The 25,437-nt window shown below is 37.6% G+C and overlaps 2 protein-coding genes across 3 annotated transcripts; one reads left to right on the top strand and one right to left on the bottom strand.

Moving 5' to 3' along the window:
- Positions 1-336: 336 nt before the first annotated feature.
- cebpg (CCAAT enhancer binding protein gamma) lies at positions 337-8,481 on the bottom strand. The gene is made up of 2 exons (XM_057846065.1): positions 8,231-8,481; positions 337-3,948 (listed from the first exon to the last, which is right to left on the bottom strand). The coding sequence occupies exon 2, from the start codon at positions 3,905-3,907 to the stop codon at positions 3,467-3,469; it is 441 nt and encodes a 146-aa protein (XP_057702048.1). The 5' UTR covers positions 3,908-3,948; positions 8,231-8,481; the 3' UTR covers positions 337-3,466.
- Positions 7,889-24,447, top strand: cebpa (CCAAT enhancer binding protein alpha). Of its 2 annotated transcripts, none has more exons than XM_057846051.1 (3): positions 7,889-8,778; positions 13,664-14,142; positions 17,536-24,447. In XM_057846051.1, exons 2-3 carry the CDS (start codon positions 13,849-13,851, stop codon positions 18,046-18,048), a joined length of 807 nt encoding a protein of 268 aa, XP_057702034.1. In that variant the 5' UTR covers positions 7,889-8,778; positions 13,664-13,848; the 3' UTR covers positions 18,049-24,447. The 2 variants fall into 2 exon arrangements, with proteins under 2 accessions (XP_057702034.1, XP_057702026.1); XM_057846043.1 differs by having other exon boundaries at positions 8,945-14,142.
- The last annotated feature ends 990 nt before the right edge of the window (positions 24,448-25,437 follow it).

The following is a 25,437-nucleotide window of genomic DNA, read 5'->3' as shown; positions in this document are numbered from 1 at the left end:
GGGCGTTTCGGGGCCACTTCTTGTTGATTTGGGGGCATTTCAGGGTCATATTCTGTACATATTGAGTTACTTCCTGTTGATTTAAAGGCATTCCAGGGTCACTTCCTGTTAGATTTTGGGGCCTTTCATGTTGGCTTCCTGTTGACATCAGGTCACTTCCGGTTTATCTATGGGCGTTTCAGGGTGACTTCCTGTTGATTTCGGGGCATTTCAAGTCACTTCCTGTCACATTTAGGGCATTATACACCACTGAAGAAGAACACCAAAGTCTATCCAATAGCTTTTTATTATCATTCCACTCATAGCACAAAAAGATCAACCATAAAAACCAAGCAATTGTATTCAATGGCATCATTTAATAAATAAGATCTGATGTTCTTGGTCCAATTTCAACATGTTTTATGACACAAAAGTCAAGACGAGAATCGGCGGTTGTCGGTAACAAAAAAAAATGACACCGCAAAACATTGAGGGTTAGCCATGCTAGGGTGAAGGGAGAAAGGAACATGCTAATGAACCTTTAGTGTTAGCCACGCTAGGGGAAACATGCTAATAAACGCAATTGGAACTGCGCTTCGGAACAAATATGCTAATGAAAAGACAATTAGCGCTGCACGGAATCGCTGTCTTTGCCGTTAAGTCTGGAAAACTGCCTCGGGAAAACCATTTCCTTTGTGTCGGCTAGCTTGTATAAATACGCACGCGTTTGTCTGACGGCGCTAAACCTCCAAACCGCCCCCTTTCGGTCCAAATGGATTGGACGTGGAGTGTCGTCAATGGCAGACAATGAGTTAACAAAGAAGTGAGCAAAAAAAAAAAAAAAAAATGCCTGAAAATTTACAACCACGTGTCACTTCCTGTGGATTTTCGGGTCACTCCCTTGTTAAGTTATTGGTTACGCGGCACTAGACGTCCAAGCCGTTTGAAGTGGGAGGGGCCAATGAACATTCCTTCACTGGCTCCTCCCAGTATGCCCGAATTTACATATAAGAGTCCATCAAAAATACTAATATAAAAAAAATCAGACAAGAAAATATTCAAATGACAAAATTGTAAAATAAAAATCCCATTAAAAAAAAAATTTAAATAATGCATCACTTCCTGTTGATTCTGGGGCATTTTGGAGTCACTTCCTGTTGATTTTATGGCATTCCAGGGTCGCTTCCTGTTGATTGCGAGGCATGTCAGACTTACTGTAGATATGGGGTCACTTCCTGTTTATTCCTGTTGATTTTGGGACATTTTGGGTTCACTTCCTGTATCTACTGGGTCACTTCCTGTTGATTTTGGACTTCCTACAAATATCAGATCACTTCCTATACATATTTTGTCACTTTCTGTTGATTTCGGGGTATTTCATGGTCACTTCCTGTTGATTATCGGTCACTTCCTGTTGATTTTTAAGCCTATGAGGGTCACTTCCTGTTGATTCTGGGGAATTTTGGAGTCACTTCCTGTTGATCTGGGGTCACTTCCTGTTGATATCAGGTCACTTCATGCTGATTTGGGGGCATGTCAGATTTACTGTAGATATTGGGTAACTTCCTGTTTATTCCTGTTGATTTGGGAACATTTTGGGTCACTTCCTGTATCTACTGGGTCACTTCCTGTTGATTTTGAGGCATTTTGGACTTCCTACAGATATCGGGTCACTTCTGATACATATTTTGTCACTTCCTGTCGATTTTGGGGTATTTCATGGTCACTTCCTGATTTTGGGCCACTTCCTGTTGATTTTGAGGCCTATCAGGGTCACTTCCTGTTGATTTGGGATCATTTGAGGGTCACTTCCTATCAATCTGGAGGCATTTCAGGGTCACTTCCTTTTGATTTTGAGGCTTATCAGACTTCCTATACATTATTGGGTCACTTCCTGTTTATTTTGGGTTATTTTGGAGTCACTTCCTGTTCATATTGGGTCACTTCCTGGTGATCGAGGCATTCCAGGGTCACTTCCTGTTGATTTGGGAACATTTTGGGGTCACGTCCTGTGGATTTGGGGGCATTTCAGGGTCACTTCCTGTCAATTTGGCAGCATTTCTGGGTCACTTCCTTTTGATTTTGAGGCTTATCAGACTTCCTATACATATCGAGTCACTTCCTGTTTATTCCTGTTGATTTGGTAACATTTCGGGTTCACTTCCTGTATATATTGTATCACTTCCTGTTGATTTTGAGGCATTTTGGACTTCCTACAGATATCCTACAAAATATTCATATTTTGTCACTTCCTGTTGATTTGGGGGTATTTCAGGGTCACTTCCTATTCATACAGGTTCACTTCCTGTTGATTTTTAGGCCTATCAGGGTCACTTCCTGTTGATTTGGGAACATTTCAGGGTCACTTCCTATCAATCTGGAGGCATTTCAGGGTCACTTCCTTTTGATTTTGAGGCTTATCAGACTTCCTATACATTATTGGGTCACTTCCTGTACATATTTTATCACTTCCTGTTTATTTTGGGTTATTTCAAAGTCACTTCCGTTCATATTGGGTCACTTCCTGGTGAACGAGGCATTTCAGGTTCACTTCCTGTTGACTTGGGAACATTTCAGGTTCACTTCCTGTATATATTGTGTCACTTCCTGTCAATTTGGCGACATTTTATGGTCACTTCTGGTTGATTTTGAGGCATCTTAGACCTCCTACAAATATCAAGTCACTTGCTGTACATATATTATCACTCCCTGTTTATTTTGGGTTATTTCGGAATCACTTCCTGGTGATCGAGGCATTCCATGGTCACTTCCTGTTGATTTGGGGGCATTTGACTGTCACTTCCTGTTGAGTTGGAAATCAATAGGAGTGAATGGAGGTTTTTTTGTGCCATTTAAATGAATGGCAAACGAATAGGGCCATTGGAAATCAATGGATAATTTTGCCCATTAGAAATGAATGGGTATTCAAATACATGACATGCAAAGCTATCATCAAAAAGAAGGAATTTGTTATTTCCGTAATCTCCCCCAAATTAATTTTCTACTTTTTCTTCCATTTATGTAAATTTAGGATTTCCCCATTAATATTAAAAAATAAACCCAATAAAAAGAATAAGAAAAAAAACATTTGGTAGATAATTTGGGTGGGGCACTAAAATAAAAAATATAGATTATAGAACATTCTTTTGATTTATTTTTTTGGTCAAAACATAGAATTTCCCAATTTGTAGTTGCTTTTTTGCCAATTTATTTTCTATATTTGTGATGACTATTTGTATGTACATACACCCCACCCCCAATGCTTTTTATTTGTAAATTCGGGCATCAAGGGGTTAAAAAAAAAAAAAAAAACATCTATTAGCGGCGCGAGCTGACCAATCCATTTGGCCAAAATGGATCGGACGTCAAGAAAAGATGAGCACGGGCAGCCAGTCCTCCCACTTTAATCCGATTGGACGTCAATGACAAGCAAGGAGTTCATTTTCCTTTGGATGTGAAGTCACTTCCCGTCCATTTTAGGGGGACGTCACTGGTTGTCGGTGGCGGGGCTAGCGCCGGAAGGGGGCTGCACGTTGTCGGCCAGGTTGTGGGCGTGTTCCAGGAAGAGGTCTTTCAGCACGCTGAGTTCTTTGCTGAGCAGTTTGATTTTAGCCTCCAGCCGCTCGTTCTCCTCCTTTAGCTGGTTGACACGCTGCTGCGTGTCCATGGCCTTCTGCTTGCTACGCTGCCGACTCTTCTTCACCGCCAGGTTGTTGCGCTCGCGGCGCTGGCGGTACTCGTCGCTGTCCTTGTCGGCCGTTGCCTTCTTCATCTTGCCGGGGGCGGCGGCCTTGCCGCCCGGGGACGAGGGGAGCGCGGGCACCAGCTGGGGCGCCTGCCCGGCTCCGACGACGGCCACCTGGCTCTGGATGACGCTTACGCCGTTGTGCTCCGATGACGTGACTTTAGGCTGCGACGGCCGGCTCATTTGGGTGACCGCAGGCTGAGCGGGGAATGCCGGACGGGCACCTGCGTGGGAAAAACGTTAGCCACATTTTTGCTGTGCCATATGGGGGGAAAAAAGCCTTTTAGATCAATACCCTTTTAATTATTTCATCAAAAATTCTACAAATTTATGGATAGGAAAACCGATGTTTTCCAATGTGTACAGTCTAGAGCTGCAGTTATCGAGTATTTCAGTAGTCGATCAATCGATGAACTAGTTAGTTCGAATAATCGAGTCATCGGATAAGGAACATAAAAAAATTAAAATACTTCAGCTGAGCCTGAAACCGTATTAAAAACAAAATGAATAGAACCATTGGCTAACTCATATAGCAAAATTCTGCTAGCTTAATGCTATATAATGCTAATGTTAGCAGAGCAAAAGTACGCCAGCTTAAATGCTATATAACGCTAATGTTTACAACAATTGGCTAACTTGCATAGCAAAAGCCCGCTACCTCAAATGCGATATAATGCTAAAGTTAGCACAGCAAAAGTCCGCTAGCTTAAATGCTTTGTAATACTAATGTTTGCCAGAGTTTTGCTAAATTTAAACAATGTAGTGCACACCATGCTTAAATGCTATATAATGCTAATAATGTTAGCATCGCAAAACTCTGCTACCTTAAATGCCATATAATGCTTATGTTCACAACAATTGGCTAACTTGCTAAGCAAAGGTCTATTAGCCTAAATGCTATATAAGGCTAGTGCTTCCAACAATTGGCTAACTTGCATAGCTTAACTTAAATGCTATATATTCTTAATGTTAGAAGAGCAAAAGTACGCCAACTTAAATGCTTTATAATGCTAATCTTAGCATAGCAAAAGTCCACTAGCTTAAATGCCATATAATGCAAATGTTTACAACAATTGACTAACTAGCGTAGCAAAATCCCGCTAGTTTAAATGCCATATAAGGCTAATGTTTACAACAATTGGCTAACTTGCTTAGCAAAAGTCCATTAGCTTAAATGATAGCATAGCAAAAGTACGCTAGCTTAAATGCCATATAATGCTCATGTTTACAACAATTGGTGAACTTGCTTAGCAAAAGTATGCAAGCTTGATTTGCTATATAATGCTAATGTTAGCAGAGAAAAAGTACTAGCTTAAATACTATATAATGCTAATGTTGGCATAGCAAACCTTTGCTACCTTAAATGCTAACGTTTACAAAATTTGGCTAACTTGCATAGCAAAAGCTTGCTAGCTTAAATGCTATGTAATGATAATGTTAGCACTGCAAATGTCCGCTAGCTTAAATGCTATACAACGCTTATGATTAGAACAATTGGCTAAGTTGCATAGCAAGCCTGCTAGCTTAAATGCTATATAATGCTAATGTTAGCAGAGCAAAAGTACGCGAGCTAAAATGCTATAAAATGCTAATGTTAGCAGAGCAAAAGTACGCCAGCTTAAATGCTTTATAACACTAATGTTTACAACAATTGGCTAACTTGCAGAGCAAAAGCCCGCTACCTCAAATGCGATATAATGCTAAAGTTAGCACAGCAAAAGTCCGCTATCTTAAATGCTTTGTAATACTAATGTTTGCCAGATAGTTTTGATAAATTTAAGCAATCTAGTGCACACCAGATTGTTTCTAGTGTTTACAGAAATTGGCTACATTTCTTGCTGTGCCATATGAAAAAAATGCATTTCATATCAATACCCTTTTAATCATTTCGTCAAAATTTTTACAAATTTATGGATAGGAAAACCAATATTTTCCCATGTATACTGTGTAGGGCTGCAGCTATTGATTATTTTAGTAGTTTGAATATAATTAATATACCTGAGCTGAGCCTCACACAATAAAAAAAAATGAAAACAACAATTGGCTAACTTACATAGCAAAAGCCAGCTAGCTTAAATGCTATAAAATGCTTAAATTTTTTTGTTTTTAACTGCTCTTCATAAATGGTTCAAACACATATTCCCACAATAAAACAGCTGAATATACCTATAAACTAAATTACAAATGCATAAAAAAAAAAAAACCTGTCAAACAAAAACTTAAGCTTATGTTGGTCTTAGCAGGGAGCAACTTGATTCAGCCATGTTCAATGAGTTATGTCATATTCACTATTGCCACTAATCAAAACAAACCATTACAACACTCGAAGCAGCAACATTTAATTTGAAGCGTTTTTCTAATTGAAATACTTGATTTAATCGATTAATCGTCACAGCACTAAGAACGGTTTTTTTCATTATCGATTAATCGGATAAATGTGACTTTTTTTCAGTTACCTTCACAATTTACCTTGAAGTTGTAGTGGCAACACTGAATGTGACACAACACATTTCACACGGCGGAATCCAGATGCTCCCTGTTAAGACTAACATAAGCCAAGCTTTTATTTGAGATAATGTTTTTATGCATACGGAATTCAGTTTATCGGTATATTTAGAGCTTTTTTGCGGGAATATTTGTTTTAACCATTTGATAAGAGCACTGGGGTAAAAACAAAAAATCAGCATTTTATAGCATTTAAGCTAGCGAACTTTTGCGATGTAAGTTAGCCAATTGTTTTTTTCATTTTTTTTTTTATTGCATGAGGCTCAGCTCAGGTATATTAATTTTTTATGCTCATTATCCGATTACTCGATTATTCGAACTAACTAGTTCATCTACTGATCGACTACTAAAATAATCAATAGCTGCAGCCCTATGTTGTTCAATGTATTTATTGATTTAACAGCATTGGAAAGAGGTGCATATAAAACATGTTTTTCCCGATTTTTCCAAAAAGTATAATTAAAAAAATAAAATAAACAAAAAACCATAAATGTACATTTTTATAAATGTTTTTTAAACCCTGCCAGTGTAACGATTATTATATGAGACATGTATAAAAGTCAACATGATTTTTACATGTATACATGCATTTATGTAAACATTAGGGCTGCAGCTATCGATTATTTTAGTAGTCAATTAATCGATGAACTAGTTAGTTTGAATAGTCGAGTAATCGGATAAACATAAAAAAATTAAAACACCTGAGCTGAGCCTCAAACGGTATAAAAAAATAAAAATAAGGATCTATATACATAGTATGTACATAGCAAAAGTCCGCTAGCTTAAATGCTATAAAACACTAACTTTTTTTTTTTTTTTGCAATGCTCTTCACAAATGGTTCAGACACATGTTCCCACAAAAATTGGCTAAATATACCTTTAGACTAAATTACGAATGCATTAAAAAAACATTAGCGCAAACAAAAACCTAGCTTATGTTGGTCTTAACAGGGAGTAGCTGGATTTGGCCATGTAAAATGAGGCAGAAAAGAGTGAATTGTATCCACCCAAATCAATAAAACTAAATACAATCACTTTAAAAAATACACCATTATAATGCCACTTTAATTAAATGAATATTCGAAGCAACAAAATTTAATTCGAATATTTTTTTTCTAATCGAATACTCGAGTTAATCGATTAATCGTTGCAGCACTAGGTAACATTTTTAAATAAAATACTGTAATTTTTTTGTATGATAAAAAAAAAAAAATCCGTGATGGACTGAGGGCGCGAAGTTTGAAGCACGAAGTAGTGAGGGATCACTATATTTTTCTTTAGTTACTTCCTTCTCAACATGAGGCCACTAGGTGGTGCAAAAACATAATAATCATCACTTCAAACAGACCACAGTTATTCAATCGGTTAAACTTGTTTAACGTGTTCTTCTTCGCCATGTTTTTATTGCTACAACTAAAACATTTGAAGACACACTCGTCATTAATAAGCGGAAAAGTTCATTTCTCCCAGAGCACGTGAAGGCAGCATACGAGCAAAAACAAAGCGTCAAACAACCATCCGCGCTGCGATTGGTCGGCGCGTTGCTAGGCAGGCAGACAGGCGGAAGCGGCGCGCTCGCCTCGAGCTTCCGGGTGGAAACAAGCAGTCGAGTGAGCTCTTGTTGCCTGTTGTTGCATCATCGTCCTCCTCTTGGCGAGGGGAACTCCGCGCCCACTTGGAAGCTAACATACATGACGCCAAACACAAGCCGACGCTCGGCTAACAACGCCAATATCGGCTTCTTTTGTCATTTCCAGACTACTTTGTCGAACTTTTACTCGTTTGACGAGTAACTTCCGCCAAACGACGCGATAACGTGACTAGACTTGCCGCCTAAATCGAGTCGTGAACCCGAAAGAGTAAGAAAAAGAAAGAGTTTGTTTCCTTCCCGTCTTTGTTTGTCCGGTGTCGCCGCCCGCCCGCCGACGTTTCGGCCTGCTCGTTGGCGCGAAGAGCCCGCCCGTTTGCCCGCCAGTGGCCAGTTATAAAAAGAAACGTTACCTTGACGGGTCGAAACCAGTGTGTAGAATTGGCGACGAACGACAGCGTAGCCGCTAAAGTTTCCGCTCCGGTTGTAGTGCGAGAGCTCGGCCTGTTTTGGTTTCCGACATGGAGTCAGTGGAGAGCCGATTGCGAAATCGCTTTTGCCATGTAGGGCAACGCCTGGCGTTGGCCAATCACAGGCGAGGCGAGACCCGCCCGACCGCCTTTTCGACCAATCAGCTCGGAGTATGCCTGACCTGACGCAACCTTGGATACGAATGATGTGTCGTCCCACCAATCGGCGGCTAGGCTTTATGTAATGAGCTGACGGACGCGCGCGTGACGTCGTCAAACCTCGACGCTTGGGCGCATTCACGAAAAAGACTTCAAAACACAAACATTTGCATATCGAAAGAATGAATATCGAAACCATTGAAGCGAGGTTTTGATTAAAATGTATGCATATACATAAATATAAGTCTTTTCAGTCAAGGCTATTGGCACGGAGCCGTAATTTCACCAAGTAAACGACTGTTGTATCGCTGAAAGAGTGACGTCATAACTTGGTATGTTATACCTTTTGTACATGTTAACAATAGTATTCAGGTTATATTGTAGTTCCAAAATGTGATTTTAAAAGAAATGTATGACAAATAAGTAAAAAGGCATGAGTATTCTGTGAACTCAATTGTTTGTTTTGTAACGCGACGTCATGTTTTTTTTTTTTTTAAGACCAAAGGAAGGAGTAACACGTTGATGACGTTGCAGGAATTCCCTGAGTAGTCAAGATATTTTGTGACTAATAATTTTTGAATGACTTTGTTAAGATAATTGTTTTTCTTCCACTGTAAATATGTTTTGTTGTTTGTAAATATGTTAAATTTGTACTTCATGGCAGGGGCAGATCCACTAGGGTGGCATGGGAGGGCAACTAACACCCTAAAAGATAGACTTGCCACCTCAGTCGGCACTTGAATTTGACATTTAGTGTTTGAGGATCCCTATTATACTAATAATATGAAAACATAAATATAAATAACTATTAAAAATAATTTTTTTAAAAATGTGAAGCTAAGTTTATATCATTTTATAATTGTTACTTGTGCCTTTTTGTAGTGTCTACATATGATTTCTTAGCAATCTTTGATTCAGTATGTATACACATCTACCATATGTTACCACTAGGGGCGTAGATATAGATCCATATGGATCAATATTGATTTGTTAAGCACAATGTAAGGTAATTCGATCAAAATACAAAATTGTTATATTTCTGGTATGCCGTATTGTATCTAAAAGAAAAATTAAATTGTACCACACATCAAAACTCATTTGTATTGTTATTGCTTTAGGTAAATTAGAACTAATTATGTTAAATTGCGTCCTCATTTTGCATTAAATCAATTGGAGGCCTTTGAATCGAATGGTCGCTGAATATCATAACATTTTCCAAAGAATATCATCGAGAAATATTTGTCAACTGTATACAGTATTTAGCCAAATTGGCTAACTGCCATTGCAAAAGTCCTCTAACTTAAATGCTATATAATGCTATTGTTAACATAGCAAAAGCCCGTTAGCTTAAATGCTATATAATGCTAATGTTAGCAAATCAAAAGTTTGCTAGCTTAAATGCGATACAATGCTTATGTTTACAACAATTGGCTAACTTGCATAGCAAAAGTACGCTAGATTAAATGCTATATAATGCTAATGTTAGCATAGCAAAAGTCCGCTTGCCTAAATGCTATATAATGCTAATGTTTACAACAATTGGCTAACTTGCAAAGCAAAAGTCCGCTGGCTTAAATGCTATATCATGCTAAGGTTAGCATAGCAAAAGTCCACTCGCTTAAATGCTATACAATGCTAATGTTTACAACAATTGGCCAACTTGCAAAGCATAAGTCCGCTAGCTTAAATGCTATATCATGCTAAGGTTAGCATAGCAAAAGTCCGCTCAGTTAAAAGCTATATCATGCTAAGGTTAGCATAGCAAAAGTCCACTAGCTTAAATGCTATATCATGCTAAGGTTAGCATAGCAAAAGTCCACTCGGTTAAATGCTATATAATACTAATGTTTACAACAATTGGCTAACTTGCGTAGCAAAAGTCCGCCAGTTTAAATGCTATATAATGCTAATGTTAGCATAGCAAAAGTCCACTAGCTTAAATGCTATACAACGCTAATGTTTACAAAAAATTGGCTAACTTGCAAAGTAAAAGTCCGCTACCTTAAATGCTATATAATGCTAATGTTAGCATAGCAAAAGTCCGCTTGCCTAAATGCTATATAATGCTGATGTTTACAACAATTGGCTGACTTGCAAAGCAAAAGTCCGCTAGCTGAAATGCTATATCATGCTAAGGTTAGCATAGCAAAAGCCCGCTCGGTTAAAAGCTATATCATGCTAAGGTTAGCATAGCAAAAGTCAGCCAGCTTAAATGCTATGTAATACTAATGTTTACAACAATTGGCTAACTTACATAGCAAAAGTCCGCTAGCTTAAATGCTATATCATGCTAAGGTTAGCATAGCAAAAGTCTGCTTGGTTAAATGCTATATCATGCTAAGGTTAGCATAGCAAAACTCCGCTAGGTTAAATGCTATAAAATGCTAATGTTTACAACAATTGGCTAACTTGCGTAGCAAAAGTCCGCCAGTTTAAATGCTATATAATGCTAATGTTAGCATAGCAAAAGTCCACTAGCTTAAATGCTATACAATGCTAATGTTTACAAAAAATTGGCTAACTTGCAAAGTAAAAGTCCGCTACCTTAAATGCTATATAATGCTAATGTTAGCATAGCAAAAGTCCGCTTGCCTAAATGCTATATAATGCTGATGTTTACAACAATTGGCTGACTTGCAAAGCAAAAGTCCGCTAGCTGAAATGCTATATCATGCTAAGGTTAGCATAGCAAAAGCCCGCTCGGTTCAAAGCTATATCATGCTAAGGTTAGCATAGCAAAAGTCAGCCAGCTTAAATGCTATGTAATACTAATGTTTACAACAATTGGCTAACTTACATAGCAAAAGTCCGCTAGCTTAAATGCTATATCATGCTAAGGTTAGCATAGCAAAAGTCTGCTTGGTTAAATGCTATATCATGCTAAGGTTAGCATAGCAAAACTCCGCTAGGTTAAATGCTATAAAATGCTAATGTTTACAACAATTGGCTAACTTGCGTAGCAAAAGTCCGCCAGTTTAAATGCTATATAATGCTAATGTTAGCATAGCAAAAGTCCGCCAGCTTCAATGCTATATAGTACTAATGTTTACAACAATTGGCTAACTTGCATAGCAAAAATCCACTAGCTTAAATGCTATATAATGCTAATGTTAGCATAGCAAAAGTCCTCTATCTTAAATGCGATATAGTCCTAATATTTACAACAGTTGGCTAACTTGCATTGGAAAACTCAACTAGCTTAAATGCCATACAATGCTAATGTTTACAACATTTGGCTAATTTGCATAGCAAAATTCTGCTAGCTTAAATGCTATATAATACTAATGTTTGCCAGATAGTTTCTGGTGCTCACTAGAAACAATCTGGTGCGCACGAGATTGCTAAAAAAAAAATTTTTTCTGTCGATGTCCCTTTAAGGTGACACATGTGTACGATGATACAGCAGAGATTGATCATTAAATTCCTCCTTTTTAATTTACAGTTTACATACCTTCCAAAATTATTTTTTAAGCTATTATTTTCTTATCATATTTTAAATTCTAAATTTTCTTCGATTTTTATTGTATTCTAAATGGAGGATTTTCCTATTTTTGTTGTATTATTCCATAATTTTTTTAATGTGATTATTTTCATGTAGTCTCCGAATGCGGTTTTTTTTTTTTTTTTTTTAATGTAAATTCAGGTATCATGATTACTTCTAACTAAAGATGTCCCGATCGATCGGCATCCTGATCCGATGACGTCATTTTCAAAGTATCGGAATCGGCAAAAAAATATCGGACATGCCTTTTTTTAATTTTTTTTTTTTTTTTTAATTAAATCGTTTTCTAATTGTATTCAACGTTACAGACAAAATGTGTTACATTCATCCAGAGTCTTTAGTTATGGCTTAAAGTAGTGCTATCAAATTTATCGCGTAAACGGCGATAATTAATTTTTTTTTAATTAATCATGTTAAAATATTGAATGCAATTAACGCATGCGCTGCACGACCCACTCATGCATTGTCACGTTCAATTTGTAATGGTGCCGTTTTACCTATATACAGAGCTAACAGGCAACGTGAAATGAGTAGAGAGAATTTTGGCAGTCTTTGGAGCCTCTTTTTAATTGGCTAAAGCCTTAAAATCCCTCTCTCAACAATTAGAAATGTCGTGGGAAGCAATGTGGGGAAGCAAGGTAGCAATTGATCTTTTTCTTACCACCCTATGTTACTTCCCAACGCAGAGAAGATATATCAATTGCTGCCGCTACGCACAGTCATGGTTGCACTTCCCATCATGCATTTGGGCATGGCTACAGTATCATTTACTGAAAGCTCAACAAATACACTAGATGGCAATATTTTGTCACAATATACAAAGTCACATTTATCCTTTAAGAATTACAAGTCTTTATCCGTGGATCCCTCTCACAGAAAGAATGTTAATAATGTAAATGCCATCTTGAGGATTTATTGTCATAATAAACAAATACAGTACTTATGTACTGTATGTTGAATGTATATATTCGTCCGAGTTTTATTCATTTTTTTTCTTAATCAATTGCCAAAATGTATATGATCGGAAAAAATTATCGGGAATGATTGGAATTGAATCGGGAGCAAAAAAAAGCAATCGGATCAGGAAATATCGGGATCGGCAGATACTCAAACTAAAACGATCGGATCGGGAGCAAAAAAACATGATCGGAACAACTCTATTTTTAACCTAAATAGATTGGACGTCAGTCACTGTCAATGGCACTGAATGAGTTATAGCGTTCGGTAGTAGTGAAGTGTATTTTGGTTAGGGTGCTCTAGAGGGCGTTGCAACCCCGCTCACAATCCATCCCACCCGCACGCGCAAACATACACACGGACAGATGTCAACGTGCACGACTTTGGAGAAACAAGCATGTTCACGTTACACGTGTGACGTCATCACACATTGTCTTATATGCTCCTCGCAAGGGGGAAAAAATGACCATATATCAACTAGGTTAAAGGTCATATAAGCGTCAACTTTTGAACAACTTAGTCACCGCTGTCCCTCAAAAAGTTAAATGTTGCTGCAGTTTATTAATAAAGCACTTTCAAAAAATATAGTTATACAAAGTGCTGCAGAATCAACTTAAAAAGCAAATTTAGGCATGAAGGGGTTAATCGTGGCAGCCCTATTGTGTGTTTTGGCAGTGAAAAGTCAAGAAATCCAGAAGAGATTTCTCAAGCGTTCACATTTCTCCCTATTGTCACACGCACACTCCAATATCCTCAAGTCACACGTAGAGAGGCGGTGCGTGTGGGCGTGGTCAGCGAGCGCAGTACCCGCCCGGGCCGCGCCGCCGAGCTATAAAACAACTCGGCCACTTCGGACCCTCGACTCACGGGACGCAGGGACGGAAGGAGGGACGGAGCGCTTCATTCCACTCCACTCCGCGCGAGCACGCGCGACTCGGCGGCCATGCGCATGGAGCTGCACAACCTGCTGTACGAGTCGGCGGCGCTGGCGGGCCCCCCGCAGTTCCTCCGGAGCCCGCCGCCGGGCGCGCCCCTCTGCCCGCAGGCCGACCCGGGCGGAGACATCGGGGAAACGGAGACCTCGGTGGACCTGAGCGCCTACATCGAGCCGTCCGCCTTCCACGACGACTTCCTGGCCGAACTTTTCCAACACCCGTCGAGGATGCGCGCCGCCGAGTACGAGCACGCGCACGGACCCCAACTCACCTACGGCAAGACGGACGCCGCGGCGCTCAAGGTGCGATAGTCGCGAGGCTATAGACGTCCGCTCCAGCTTTAAACGGATTGGACGTCTATTGCCGTCAGTGGCAACTCATTTCAAACTCTTTTGTTTTCATCGTCGGTGAGCGATTTGGGGAGCCCGCTGAAAATCGTGATATCATTAGATGATATTACAAGAAAAAAGTCGTGATGTGACGTCATATTACCAGGTTATATGCATGTATAATTGTGGTAGATAGTAAAAAAGGGAAATTTATGTTGAAAACGGCAAAAGACGTCCAATCCATTTCAACATAGAGGGAGGGGCTACTTCATAAGAATTAGACGTCTACTCGTCATCAACTCATTATAATTTAGTTTTTAAGAGCCAAATGATTTGGACGTCGATCATCGGCAAAGGTACTGAAAGAGGAGGAAAATTTTGAGTGTTTTTTCTCTTTTATGTGTTTTATATATATATATGTCTTTGGATTGATCATTACTTTATATTTATTTAATTAATGAATTTTTTGATGCCTGAATTTAAGAAATTAACATACAGCTTTGGAGTAAATATAATAAAATATAAACAGTAAGGAGCAAGTTACTAATAAATGACTAAATGTAGAATTGAATTGTAAAATTACCACTAAAAAAAGGGGAAATCCTAAAATTCATGAAATCATATGTAAAACAAAAAGATATTAAAGAATTATATTAAAATTGTATATTCCACAACATGTTCTTCTTTAGTATTTTCTCTTTTGACATTTTTTAATTAATTCATTTTCTTCTATATCTCAAATAATAAACAAATAAAAAGGAGCATTTTATTAATCAATGCCAAACATAGTCAAGAAAATTGAAAATTACCGCTAAAAAAGCGTGAAAATGCTAAAACAAAAAAATCATATATACATATGTATATATAAATTAAAGAAAAATATTTATACTGTATTGTGTTAATTATATTTTCAACAAAATGTTCATATATAAATTAAAGAAAAATATTAATACTGTATTGTGTTAGATATATTTTCAACAAAATGTTCATTATTTTTTTGGGACATTTTTATCATCAATTGATTTTATTCTATTTCTTAAAATATACATTAAAAATGAGCAATGTATTAATAAATGACTAAATATAGTCCCCCAAAAAAACAAAAACTAAATCTAGTCAATAAAATAGAAAATTACCGCAAATAAAGGGTAATAAAAATGATATTAAAAAAATATATATATATATATATATTATGTTTTCCACAACAGGTTCAATTTTTTAGTATGTTCTCTTTTGATATTTTTACTATTAATTAATTTTCTTCTTTTACACAAAAAAATAAAAAGGAGCAATTTATTAATAAATGACTAAATATAGTCAATAAAATTGAAAATGACTGCTAAACAAAAAAAAAACGGAAAATCATAAAACAAAATCATAAACATATGTATATATTTTGAATTTAAAAATAAAATTAAAACTGAATTGTATAGATTATACTTTCCACAAATGTTAAATTTTTTTGGTATTTTCTATTCTGACATTTTTAATATTAATTAATTGTCTTGTATTTCTTAAAATACAAATGAAAAGGACCAATTTATTGATAAATGACTAAATATAGTCAGTAAAATTAAAAATTAATCCTTAAAAAAAGCGAAAAATCCTACAACAAATAAAATCATAAATATTTTTTTAAATAAAGAAAATTATTAATGCTGTATTTTATATATTATATTTTCCACAAAATGTTCATCAATTTTTTAAAACTTTTTTTGACATTTTTAAACTATTAATTCATTTTCTTCTATTTCTTAAAATATAAAATGAAAATGAGCAATTTATTAATAAATTACTAAATATGGTAAAAAAAAAAAAAATCTAATTCTAGTCAATAAAATGAAAATTACCGCTAAAAAAGGGAAAGTCCAAAAATAAATAAAACCTTTAAAAAAAAAAAAAAAAAAAAAGAATGTATTTTTTAAAAAAGTAATACGACTGCATATATTATATTTTCAACAAAATGTTCAATTTTGTAGTGTGTTCTCTTTTGACATTTTTATTATTAATCCATTTTTTTCTATTTCTTAAACAATAAACAATAAATAAAAAGGAGCAATTTATTGATAAATGACTAAAAATAGTCAATAAAATTGAAAATTACTGCTGACAAAATAGCGAAAAATCCTAAAACAAATAAAATCATATATATATATTTTTTTTTTTTAATTAAAGAATATGATTAATACTGTCTTGTATATGTTATATTTTCCACAAAATGTTCTTCAATTTTTTAGTATTTTCTATTCTGGCATTTTAATATTTATTTTCTTCTATTTCTTAAAATACCAATGAAAAGGAGCGATTTATCAATAAATCATTAAATTTAGTCAAAAATTTAAAAAAAAATAAAAATCAAGTCAATAAAATTTAAAAAATACCGATAAAAAAAGGGAAAATAAAAAAAAAAAAGGTAAATATATTAAAAAGTGATATTTAAAAAATAATAATATTGTACAAATTATATTTTCCACAAAATATTCTTAAATTTTAAATAAAAAATAACATTTTTGTTATTAATTCGTTCATCAATTCTTCTATTTTTTTTAAATATACATTAAAAAATGACCAATTTATTAAAAAACGACTATAGTAAAAAAAAAAAAAAAAACACACACAATATTCAATAACAATGAAAATTACCGCTTAAAAAGAGAAAAAATCCATAAATAAAATCATATATTAAAAAAATATATTAAAGAAAAATATTAATATTGTATATATTATATTTTCCACAAAATATTCATTTTTTTAAAGTATTTTCTCTTTTGACATTTCTATTATTAATTCATTTTCTTGTATTTCTGAAACAATAAATATAAATTTATACAATAATATAATAACTGCAAAAAAAAATCCGGAAATAAATAAAATCATAAATGTATTTTAAAAATGATATGAAAGAATAATCGTATCTTATATATTTTCCACAAAATGTTGTCCATTTTTTAGTATTTTCCATTTTTATATTTTTTATGATTCATTCATTTTCATTCATTTCTTAAACAACAAATAAAAAGGAGCAATTTATTAATAAATGACAAAATAAACACTTAATATAGTCCATAAAATTGAAAATCTTAAATATTCTATTTCTTTTTATTTTAAAAAATATTTTAAAAATTTTCCTATTTTTAGTTGTATTTTACATTGTCATTTTCATGATTATTATTTTCCCGAACCTATGTTTTCCACCAATGATTTTTTAAAAAATATTTATGTAATGCAAATTTGTAAATGTCCAGCCCCCACAACGATTAGGCCACGCCCATACTTCTGCTCACGACAACAGCACATTTCTGTTTTTAATGCGTGCATGTTGAATAACGCTGCTTTATCGCCCTCTGCTTGTCATTTTTGTCTCAGACGGAGGACCTGTGCGACGTGCACACTCGCCCGCTCTCCATCAAGCAGGAACCGTGCGACGAGGACTTCCTGCGCGCCGGCTACCACGCGCCTCCTTACCCGCCTCCGCACCTGCAGTACCAAGCGGCCCGCTGCGCGCAGACCTCGGTGCACCTCCGGCCGGGTCATCCCACCCCGCCGCCCACCCCCGCGGGTAGCCCTCACCCGCAGGCGCCGCACGACCCGCGGCGTCGGCCGCTCCCGGCGACCGGCAAGTCCAGGAAGCACGTGGACAAGAGCAGCCCCGAGTACCGTCTGAGACGCGAGCGCAACAACGTGGCGGTGCGCAAAAGTCGAGACAAAGCCAAGATGCGCAACATGGAGACGCAGCAGAAGGTTCTGGAGCTCGGCTCCGACAACGACAGACTCAGACGACGCGTGGAGCACCTCAGCCGCGAGTTGGACGCCCTGCGCGGCCTCTTTCGCCAGCAGCAGCAGCACGACCCCCGCTACGGGGGGCACGTGCACAGCTGAGGAGCCCCACGCGCGCGATTGACGCTAATGACAGTCATCAAATCTTTCTATGCAACACTTGTTTTTCTCTACGACAAAAAAAAAACTACAAGATTAAAGTTGAAAAAAACTGGTTACATGTATGGATGCAGTATGGCTAATTTAGCCAAATTAGCTGCTACGTGCTTTACGTCAATGACCCTACCTTTGACCTACGACGTATGAATTGATGATAATTCAATGTAAGTGAGCCAAACAGTGAAGGATTCCCTTATTTTTGAAAGCAATTCGAAAAATACGAGATGCTCTATATAAGAGGGGTGTGACAATATATCGAAAAGACGATACTTTGTAGCTCAAAAGTTTAGCGATATTCCCCGACCAAGACTCGAGTGCCGTCAATGGCACTGAAACCAGAGCAGTCTGGTCACTTCCCAGCCTGTTTTAGGGCATTTTTCAGGTGACTTCCTGTTGATTGTGACTCACTTCATATTCATTTGTGGACATTGTCGAGTCACTTCCTTTTCAGTAACCCGAAATCAACAGGAAGTGACCTGTAAATGCCATAAAAGGAAAAGGAAGTAACTGGAAATCTACAGAAAGTGTCTTGTAAATGCCCAAAAAATCAATAGGAAGGGACCGCACCATAAATGACTCTAAATCAACAGGGAGTGACCTGTAAATGACCCTAAATCAAATCAATAGCAGTTGACCTGTAAATGCCCAAAAATCACAAAGAAGTGAACGTAAATGCCCCCAAAAAAGGAATTGACCTTTAAATGCCCCCAAATCAGTAGGAAGTGAATGTAAACACCCCAAAATCAACAGGAAGTGACCTTTACATGTCCAGAAATCGAAAGGAAGGGACCGTAAATGCCCCAAAATCAACAAGAAGTGACCTGTAAATGCCCCAAAATGAATAGGAAATGACCAGTAAATGCTCCAAAATCAACAGGAAGTGACCCGAAATGTCCCAAAAAAGGAATTGACCTTTAAATGCCCCCAAATCAGTAGGAAGTGAATGTAAACACCCCAAAATCAACAGGAAGTGACCTTTACATGTCCAGAAATCGAAAGGAAGGGACCGTAAATGCCCCAAAATCAACAAGAAGTGACCTGTAAATGCCCCAAAATGAATAGGAAATGACCAGTAAATGCTCCAAAATCAACAGGAAGTGACCCGAAATGTCCCAAAAAAGGAATTGACCTTTAAATGCCCCCAAATCAGTAGGAAGTGAATGTAAACACCCCAAAATCAACAGGAAGTGACCTTTACATGTCCAGAAATCGAAAGGAAGGGACCGTAAATGCCCCAAAATCAACAAGAAGTGACCTGTAAATGCCCCAAAATGAATAGGAAATGACCAGTAAATGCTCCAAAATCAACAGGAAGTGCCCGAAATGTCCCAAAAAAGGAATTGACCTGTAAATGCCCCCAATTCAGTAGGAAGTGAACGTTAACACCCCAAAATCAACAGGAGGTGACCTGTAAATGCCCAAAAATCGAAAGGAAGAGACCGTAAATGCCTCAAAATCAACAGGAAGTGACCTTTAAATGTCCCAGAATGAATAGGAAATGACCTGTAAATGTCCCAAAAAAGGAAGTGACCTGTAAATGCCCCCAAATCAGTAGGGAGGGACCGCAAATCAGTAGGGAGGGACCGTAAATGCCCCAAAATCAACAGGAAGTGACCTGTAAATGCCCCATAATCAACAGGAAGTGAACGTTAATGCCCCAAAATCAACAGCAAGTGACGTGTAAATGACCCCAAATCAATAGCATGTGACCTCTAAATGCCCCAAAATCAACAGGAAGTGACCTGTCAATGCCTCATAATGAACAGGAAATCACCTGCAAATGCCCCAAAATTAACAGGAAGGGACCCTAAATGCCCCAAAATCATCAGAATGTGACCTGTAAATATCCAAAGAGCAACAGGAAGTGACCTGTAAACACCCCATAATCAACAGGAAGTGAACATTAACGCCCCAAAATCAACAGGAAGTGATCTTTAAATGTCCAAAAATCAAAAGAAAGGGACCGTAAATACCCCAAAAACAACAAGAAGTGACCTGTAAACGGCCCAAAATCAACGGGAAGTGACCCGTAAATGACCCCAAATCAATAGGTGACCTGTAAATGCCCAAAATCGAAAGGAAGGGACCGTAGATGCCCCAAAATCAACAAGAAGTGACCTGTAAACACCCCATAATCAACAGGAAGTGACCTGTAAATGTACCAGAAAAGGAAGTGACCTGTAAATGCCCCCAAATCATTAGGAAGTGAAAGTTAACACCCCAAAATCAACAGGAAGTGACCTGTAAATGTCCTAAATCAACAGGAGGTGACCTGTAAATGCCCAAAAATCGAAAGGAAGGGACCGTAAATGCCCCAAAATCAACAAGAAGTGACCTGTAAATGTCCCAAAAAAAGAAGTGACCTGTAAATGCCCCCAAACAGTAGGTAGAGACCTTAAATGCCCCAAAATCAACAGGAAGTGACATGTAAATGCACCAAAATGAACAGGAAAATACCTGTAAATGCCCCAAAATTAACAGGAAGGGACCCCAAATGCCCCAAAATCATCAGGAAGTGACCTGAAAATATCCAAAAAGCAACAGGAAGTGATATGTAAATGCCCCAAAATTAATAGGAAGTGAACGTAAATGCTCCAAAATCAACAGGAAGTGAACGTAAATTCCCCCAAATCAACAGGAAGTGACCCGAAATGTCCCAAAAAAAGAAGAATTGACCTGTAAATTCCCCCAAATCAGTAGGAAGTGAACGTTAACACCCCAAATCAACAGGAACGGACCTTTAAATGTCCAAAAATCAAAAGGAAGGGACCGTAAATGCCCCATAATCAACAAGAAGTGACCTGTAAATGTCCCAAAAAAGGAAGGGACCTGTAAGTGCCCCCAAATCAGTAGGAAGGGACCGTAAATGCCCCAAAATCAACAGGAAGTGACATGTAAATGCCCCAAAATCAACAGGAAGTGACATGTAAATGCCCCAAAATTAACAGGAAGGGACCCCAAATGCCCCAAAATCATCAGGAAGTGACCTGAAAATATCCAAAGAGCAACAGGAAGTGATATGTAAATGCCCCAAAATTAATAGGAAGTGAACGTAAATGCTCCAAAATCAACAGGAAGTGAACGTAAATTCCCCCAAATCAACAGGAAGTGACCCGAAATGTCCCAAAAAAGGAATTGGCCTGTAAATGCCCCCAAATCAGTAAGAAGCGAACATAAACGCCCCAAAATCAACAGGAAGTGACCTGTAAACACCCCACAATCAACAGAAAGTGAATGTTAACGCCCCAAAATCAACAGGAAGTGACCTGTAAATGCCCAAAATCAAAAGGAACGGACCGTAAATGACCCAAAATCAACAAGAAATGACCTGTAAATGTCCCAAAAAAGGAAAGGACCTGTAAATGCCCGCAAAATGAACAAGAAATGACCTGTAAATGTCCCCAAAATGAACAGGAAAGGACCCTTAACGCCCTTAAATCAACTGAAAGTGACCTGTAAATGTCCCAAAAACAAGAAGTGACCTGTAAATGCCCCCCAAATCATCAGGAAATAATGTGAAATGTACCAAAATGAATTTATTATTTAGTGGCTCCCACTGGCAGATGTAGACGTCCAATCCTTCAAATGGATTGGACGTCTACTAGTGCTAAACTCGAAGCAGAAGAATGAAAATCTCTTTTTTTTCAGTTTTTTTGTAGAATATCCTAGAAAGATTTTCTGATAATTGTAGTATCGCCTTATCGTGAGATCATCGGTATTGTCGTCATCGTATCGTATCGTGAACCATCAAGTTTCCCACCCTTACTAAATATTGATTTTAAGGGAGGTGGCTAAGCGCTACATTAAACACGTAGCATCTCATTTAGCTACATTAGCCGTAGCGGATCCATACGAATTACGACTTTAATCTCATTAAGATGCGTTGGGGACGGACGCGTTTTTTCCTCGAGCGTGACGCGATGTCACCAGTTGGACCAGATAGGCCACGCCCCCGCGATACAGCACATTCAAATTTCAGATGACTGAATTGACGACAAGGAAGCAACCAATCAAACACGTTTTCTCATTCTCGTGACTTCAGTTTGCCGGAACCTTCCTCAACGACCAGTCAACAAAAGTCCAAAGGACTATGAGAAATATTAGGAGGTAAAAGTCACCATTCTACAAGAATGAAGTCGTATATTGTAAAATGAAAAGATTAAAATCGTAATATTACGAGATTAAAGTCGTTTTGTTGTTTATTTTAACCTTACGTCAAGTTGTTTGGTGTCACGGGCTGAACAAGACATTTCTGGAGAAATGGCAAAAGTAGCTTTGCTTTGGCAGTCAAACCCTTGGGGTCACTTCCTGTTGATTTGGGGGCATTTTGGTATCACTTCCTGTTGATACCAATTCACTTCCTGTTTATTTGGTGGCGTTTAGGACTAATAAACAACAAGTAACCCAGAAATTCCCTAAAATCAACTGGAAAAGATACAAAATTTACAGCAAGTGACCATAGAATTACCCAAATTCAACAGGAAGTGACCCAAAACCAACAGAAGGAGACCTAAAATAAATAGAAAGTGATCAATGAACAAGCAGTAACTAAAAAATGCCCTAAAACCAACAGGAAGTGACGAATAAAACAAGAACTTACCAAGAAATGCCCTCAAATCAACAGGAAATGACACCAAATTTACAGGAAGTAACCTTGGATGACCCAAAATCAACCGAAAGTGACGTAAAACCAACCAGAAGTGACTAAAAAAAAGAAGTGACCCAAAAATGCCCTAAAATCAACAGGAAATGATAGACAATCGATAGGAAGTAACCCTGGAATGACTCAAAAGCAATTGAAAGTGACCCAAAACCAACAAGAAGTGACCCAAAATAAACAGGAAGTGACTAATAAAAAACAAGTGACCCTAAAATGCCCTAAAATCAACAGGAAATGACAGAAAATCGACAGGAAGTAACCCTGGAATGTCTCAAAAGCAATTGAAAGTGACCCAAAACCAACAAGAAGTGACCCAAAATAAACAGGAAGTGGCCAATGAACAGTAAGTGACACAAAAATGCCATAAAGTCAACAGGAAATGATACAAATTCAACAGAAAGTGACCCAAAATCAACAACAACTGACCTGAATTAAACAGGAAGTGTCCAAAAAAAAAACTAAAATCAACAGAAAATAACACACATTTTACAGGAAGTTACCCAAAATGAGCAGGAAGTGGCCAATGAAGAGGAAGTGACTCAGAAATGTCATAAAATCAACAGGAAATGACACCAAATTTACTGGAAGTGACCCCTAAGTATCCTAAGTGAGCCAGAAAGGCCCTAAAATAAACAAGAAATGATAGAAAATTTACAGGAAGTGACCCTGGAATGAACCAAAAATCAATAGAAAGTGACCCAAAAACAACAGAAAGTGATCTGAAATAAACAAGCAGTGGCCCAGAAATGCACTAAAATCAACAGGAAATTATACAAAATTAACAGGAAGTGACCCAAGAATGAAGCAAAATCAACAGAAAGTGACCCAAAACCAACAAGAAGTGACCTGAATTAAACAGGAAGTGTCCACAAAAGCCCTAAAATCTACAGAAAATAACACACACTTTACAGGAAGTTACCCAAAATGAGCAGGAAGTGGCCAATGAAGAGGAAGTGACTCAGAAATGCCATAAAATCAACAGGAAATGACACCAAATTTACTGGAAGTGACCCCTAAGTATCCTAAGTGAGCCAGAAATGTCCTGAAATAAACAGGAAATCATAGAAAATTTACAGGAAGTGACCTTGGAATGAACCAAAAATCAAGAGAAAGTGACCCAAAAACAACAGAAAGTGATCTGAAATAAACAAGTAGTGGCCCAGAAATGCACTAAAATCAACAGGAAATGACGTAAAATTTACAGGAAGTAACCCCTGAAATGCACCGAAACTGAACAAAAACCCAACAAGAAGTGCCATAAAAAAACAGAACATGGCCAATAAACAGTAAGTGACCCAGAAATCAACAGGAAATGATGCAAACTTGACAGGGTGTGACATCGGAATGACCCACACAATGAAAACAGGAAACAAAAGTAAAACAAATCATACTAGAAAATGCAATTTGTGGTAACTTTGCTTTGATGGTTGCAATATCAGGTCACTTCCTGTTTATTTTTGGGCATTTCAAGTTCACTTCCTGTTCATATTGGGTCACTTCCTGTTGATATGAGGGACTCCCAGGTTCACTTCCTGTTCATTTAGGGGCATTTCCTGTTGATTTGAGGGTATTTCAGGATCACTTCCTGTTGAGGTTGAAATCTATAGGAGTGAATAGAGATTTTTGCGCCATTGAAATGAATAGGAAATTTTGGCCATTAGAAATCAATGGGAAATTTGGCCCATTAGAAATGAATGCAATGTAGATATTATGTAACCAGAAACCGCAATTTCTGGAGAAATTACTCTGAGTCTTTGCTGTGTGGAGATACGGATCTTTGCCCCGCCCAAGTTGGTTTGGGGACATTACGGGGACAATATCAGGTCACTTCCTGTTGATTTGGGGACATTTGAGGGAAACGTCCTGGTCAAATCAGGTCATTCGGGGACATTTGGGGGGTGCGGCCTGGTTATATCAGGTCATTTGGGGGACGTCCTATTGATATCTGGTCATTTACTGTTGATTTAGGGACATTTGTTTTTTTATCATTGAAAATGAATGGGAAATTTGGACGTCAATGGCATTGACTCACATTCGCGTGAATGAAATCCAAGTACATTGGCATCAATAGAATCGACAAACATGGCCGTCAATGGCATTAAACAAAGTAAATGCCATTGAAATTGGATGGGAAATTTGGACGTACATGGCCGTCAATGGCATCGACATCCGTAAGCGTTAATGGAATCGGGGAAGTTTGGGGGACACGGTTTGGGGACATTGCTTTTTTTTTGCCATTGAAAATGAATGTGGAAAAAATTTGGACGTCCATGGCTGTCAATGGCATCGACTACATAGGCGCCAATGGAATCCAAGTACATTGGCATCAATAGAATCGACAAACATGGCCGTCAATGGCATTAAACAAAGTAAATGCCATTGAAATTGGATGGGAAATTTGGACGTACATGGCCATCAATGGCATCGACATCCGTAAGCGTTAATGGAATCGGGGAAGTTTGGGGGACACGATTTGGGGACATTGTTTTTTTTTTTTTCCATTCAAAATGAATGGGGAAAAATTTGGACGTCCATGGCCGTCAATGGCATCGACTACATAGGTGCCAATGGAATCCAAGTACATTGGCATCAATAGAATCAACAAACATGGCCGTCAATGGCATTAAAGTAAATGCCATTGAAATTGAATGGGAAATTTGGACGTACATGGC

Source organism: Corythoichthys intestinalis, chromosome 1, assembly GCF_030265065.1.
Source record: "Corythoichthys intestinalis isolate RoL2023-P3 chromosome 1, ASM3026506v1, whole genome shotgun sequence".
NCBI lineage: Eukaryota > Metazoa > Chordata > Actinopteri > Syngnathiformes > Syngnathidae > Corythoichthys > Corythoichthys intestinalis.
The sequence above is the reverse complement of the archived record's forward strand: the minus strand, read 5'-3'. Positions and strand labels throughout refer to the sequence as shown.

Excerpts from the sequence above, each read along its gene's own strand:
- cebpg (XM_057846065.1), bottom strand. The coding sequence starts at position 3,907 with ATGAGCCGGCCGTCGCAGCCTAAAGTCACGTCATCGGAGCACAACGGC.
- cebpa (XM_057846051.1), top strand. The coding sequence starts at position 13,849 with ATGCGCATGGAGCTGCACAACCTGCTGTACGAGTCGGCGGCGCTGGCG. Across the intron at positions 14,143-17,535 it reads CGGACGCCGCGGCGCTCAAG|ACGGAGGACCTGTGCGACGT; the intron begins GTGCGATAGTCG and ends TTTTTGTCTCAG.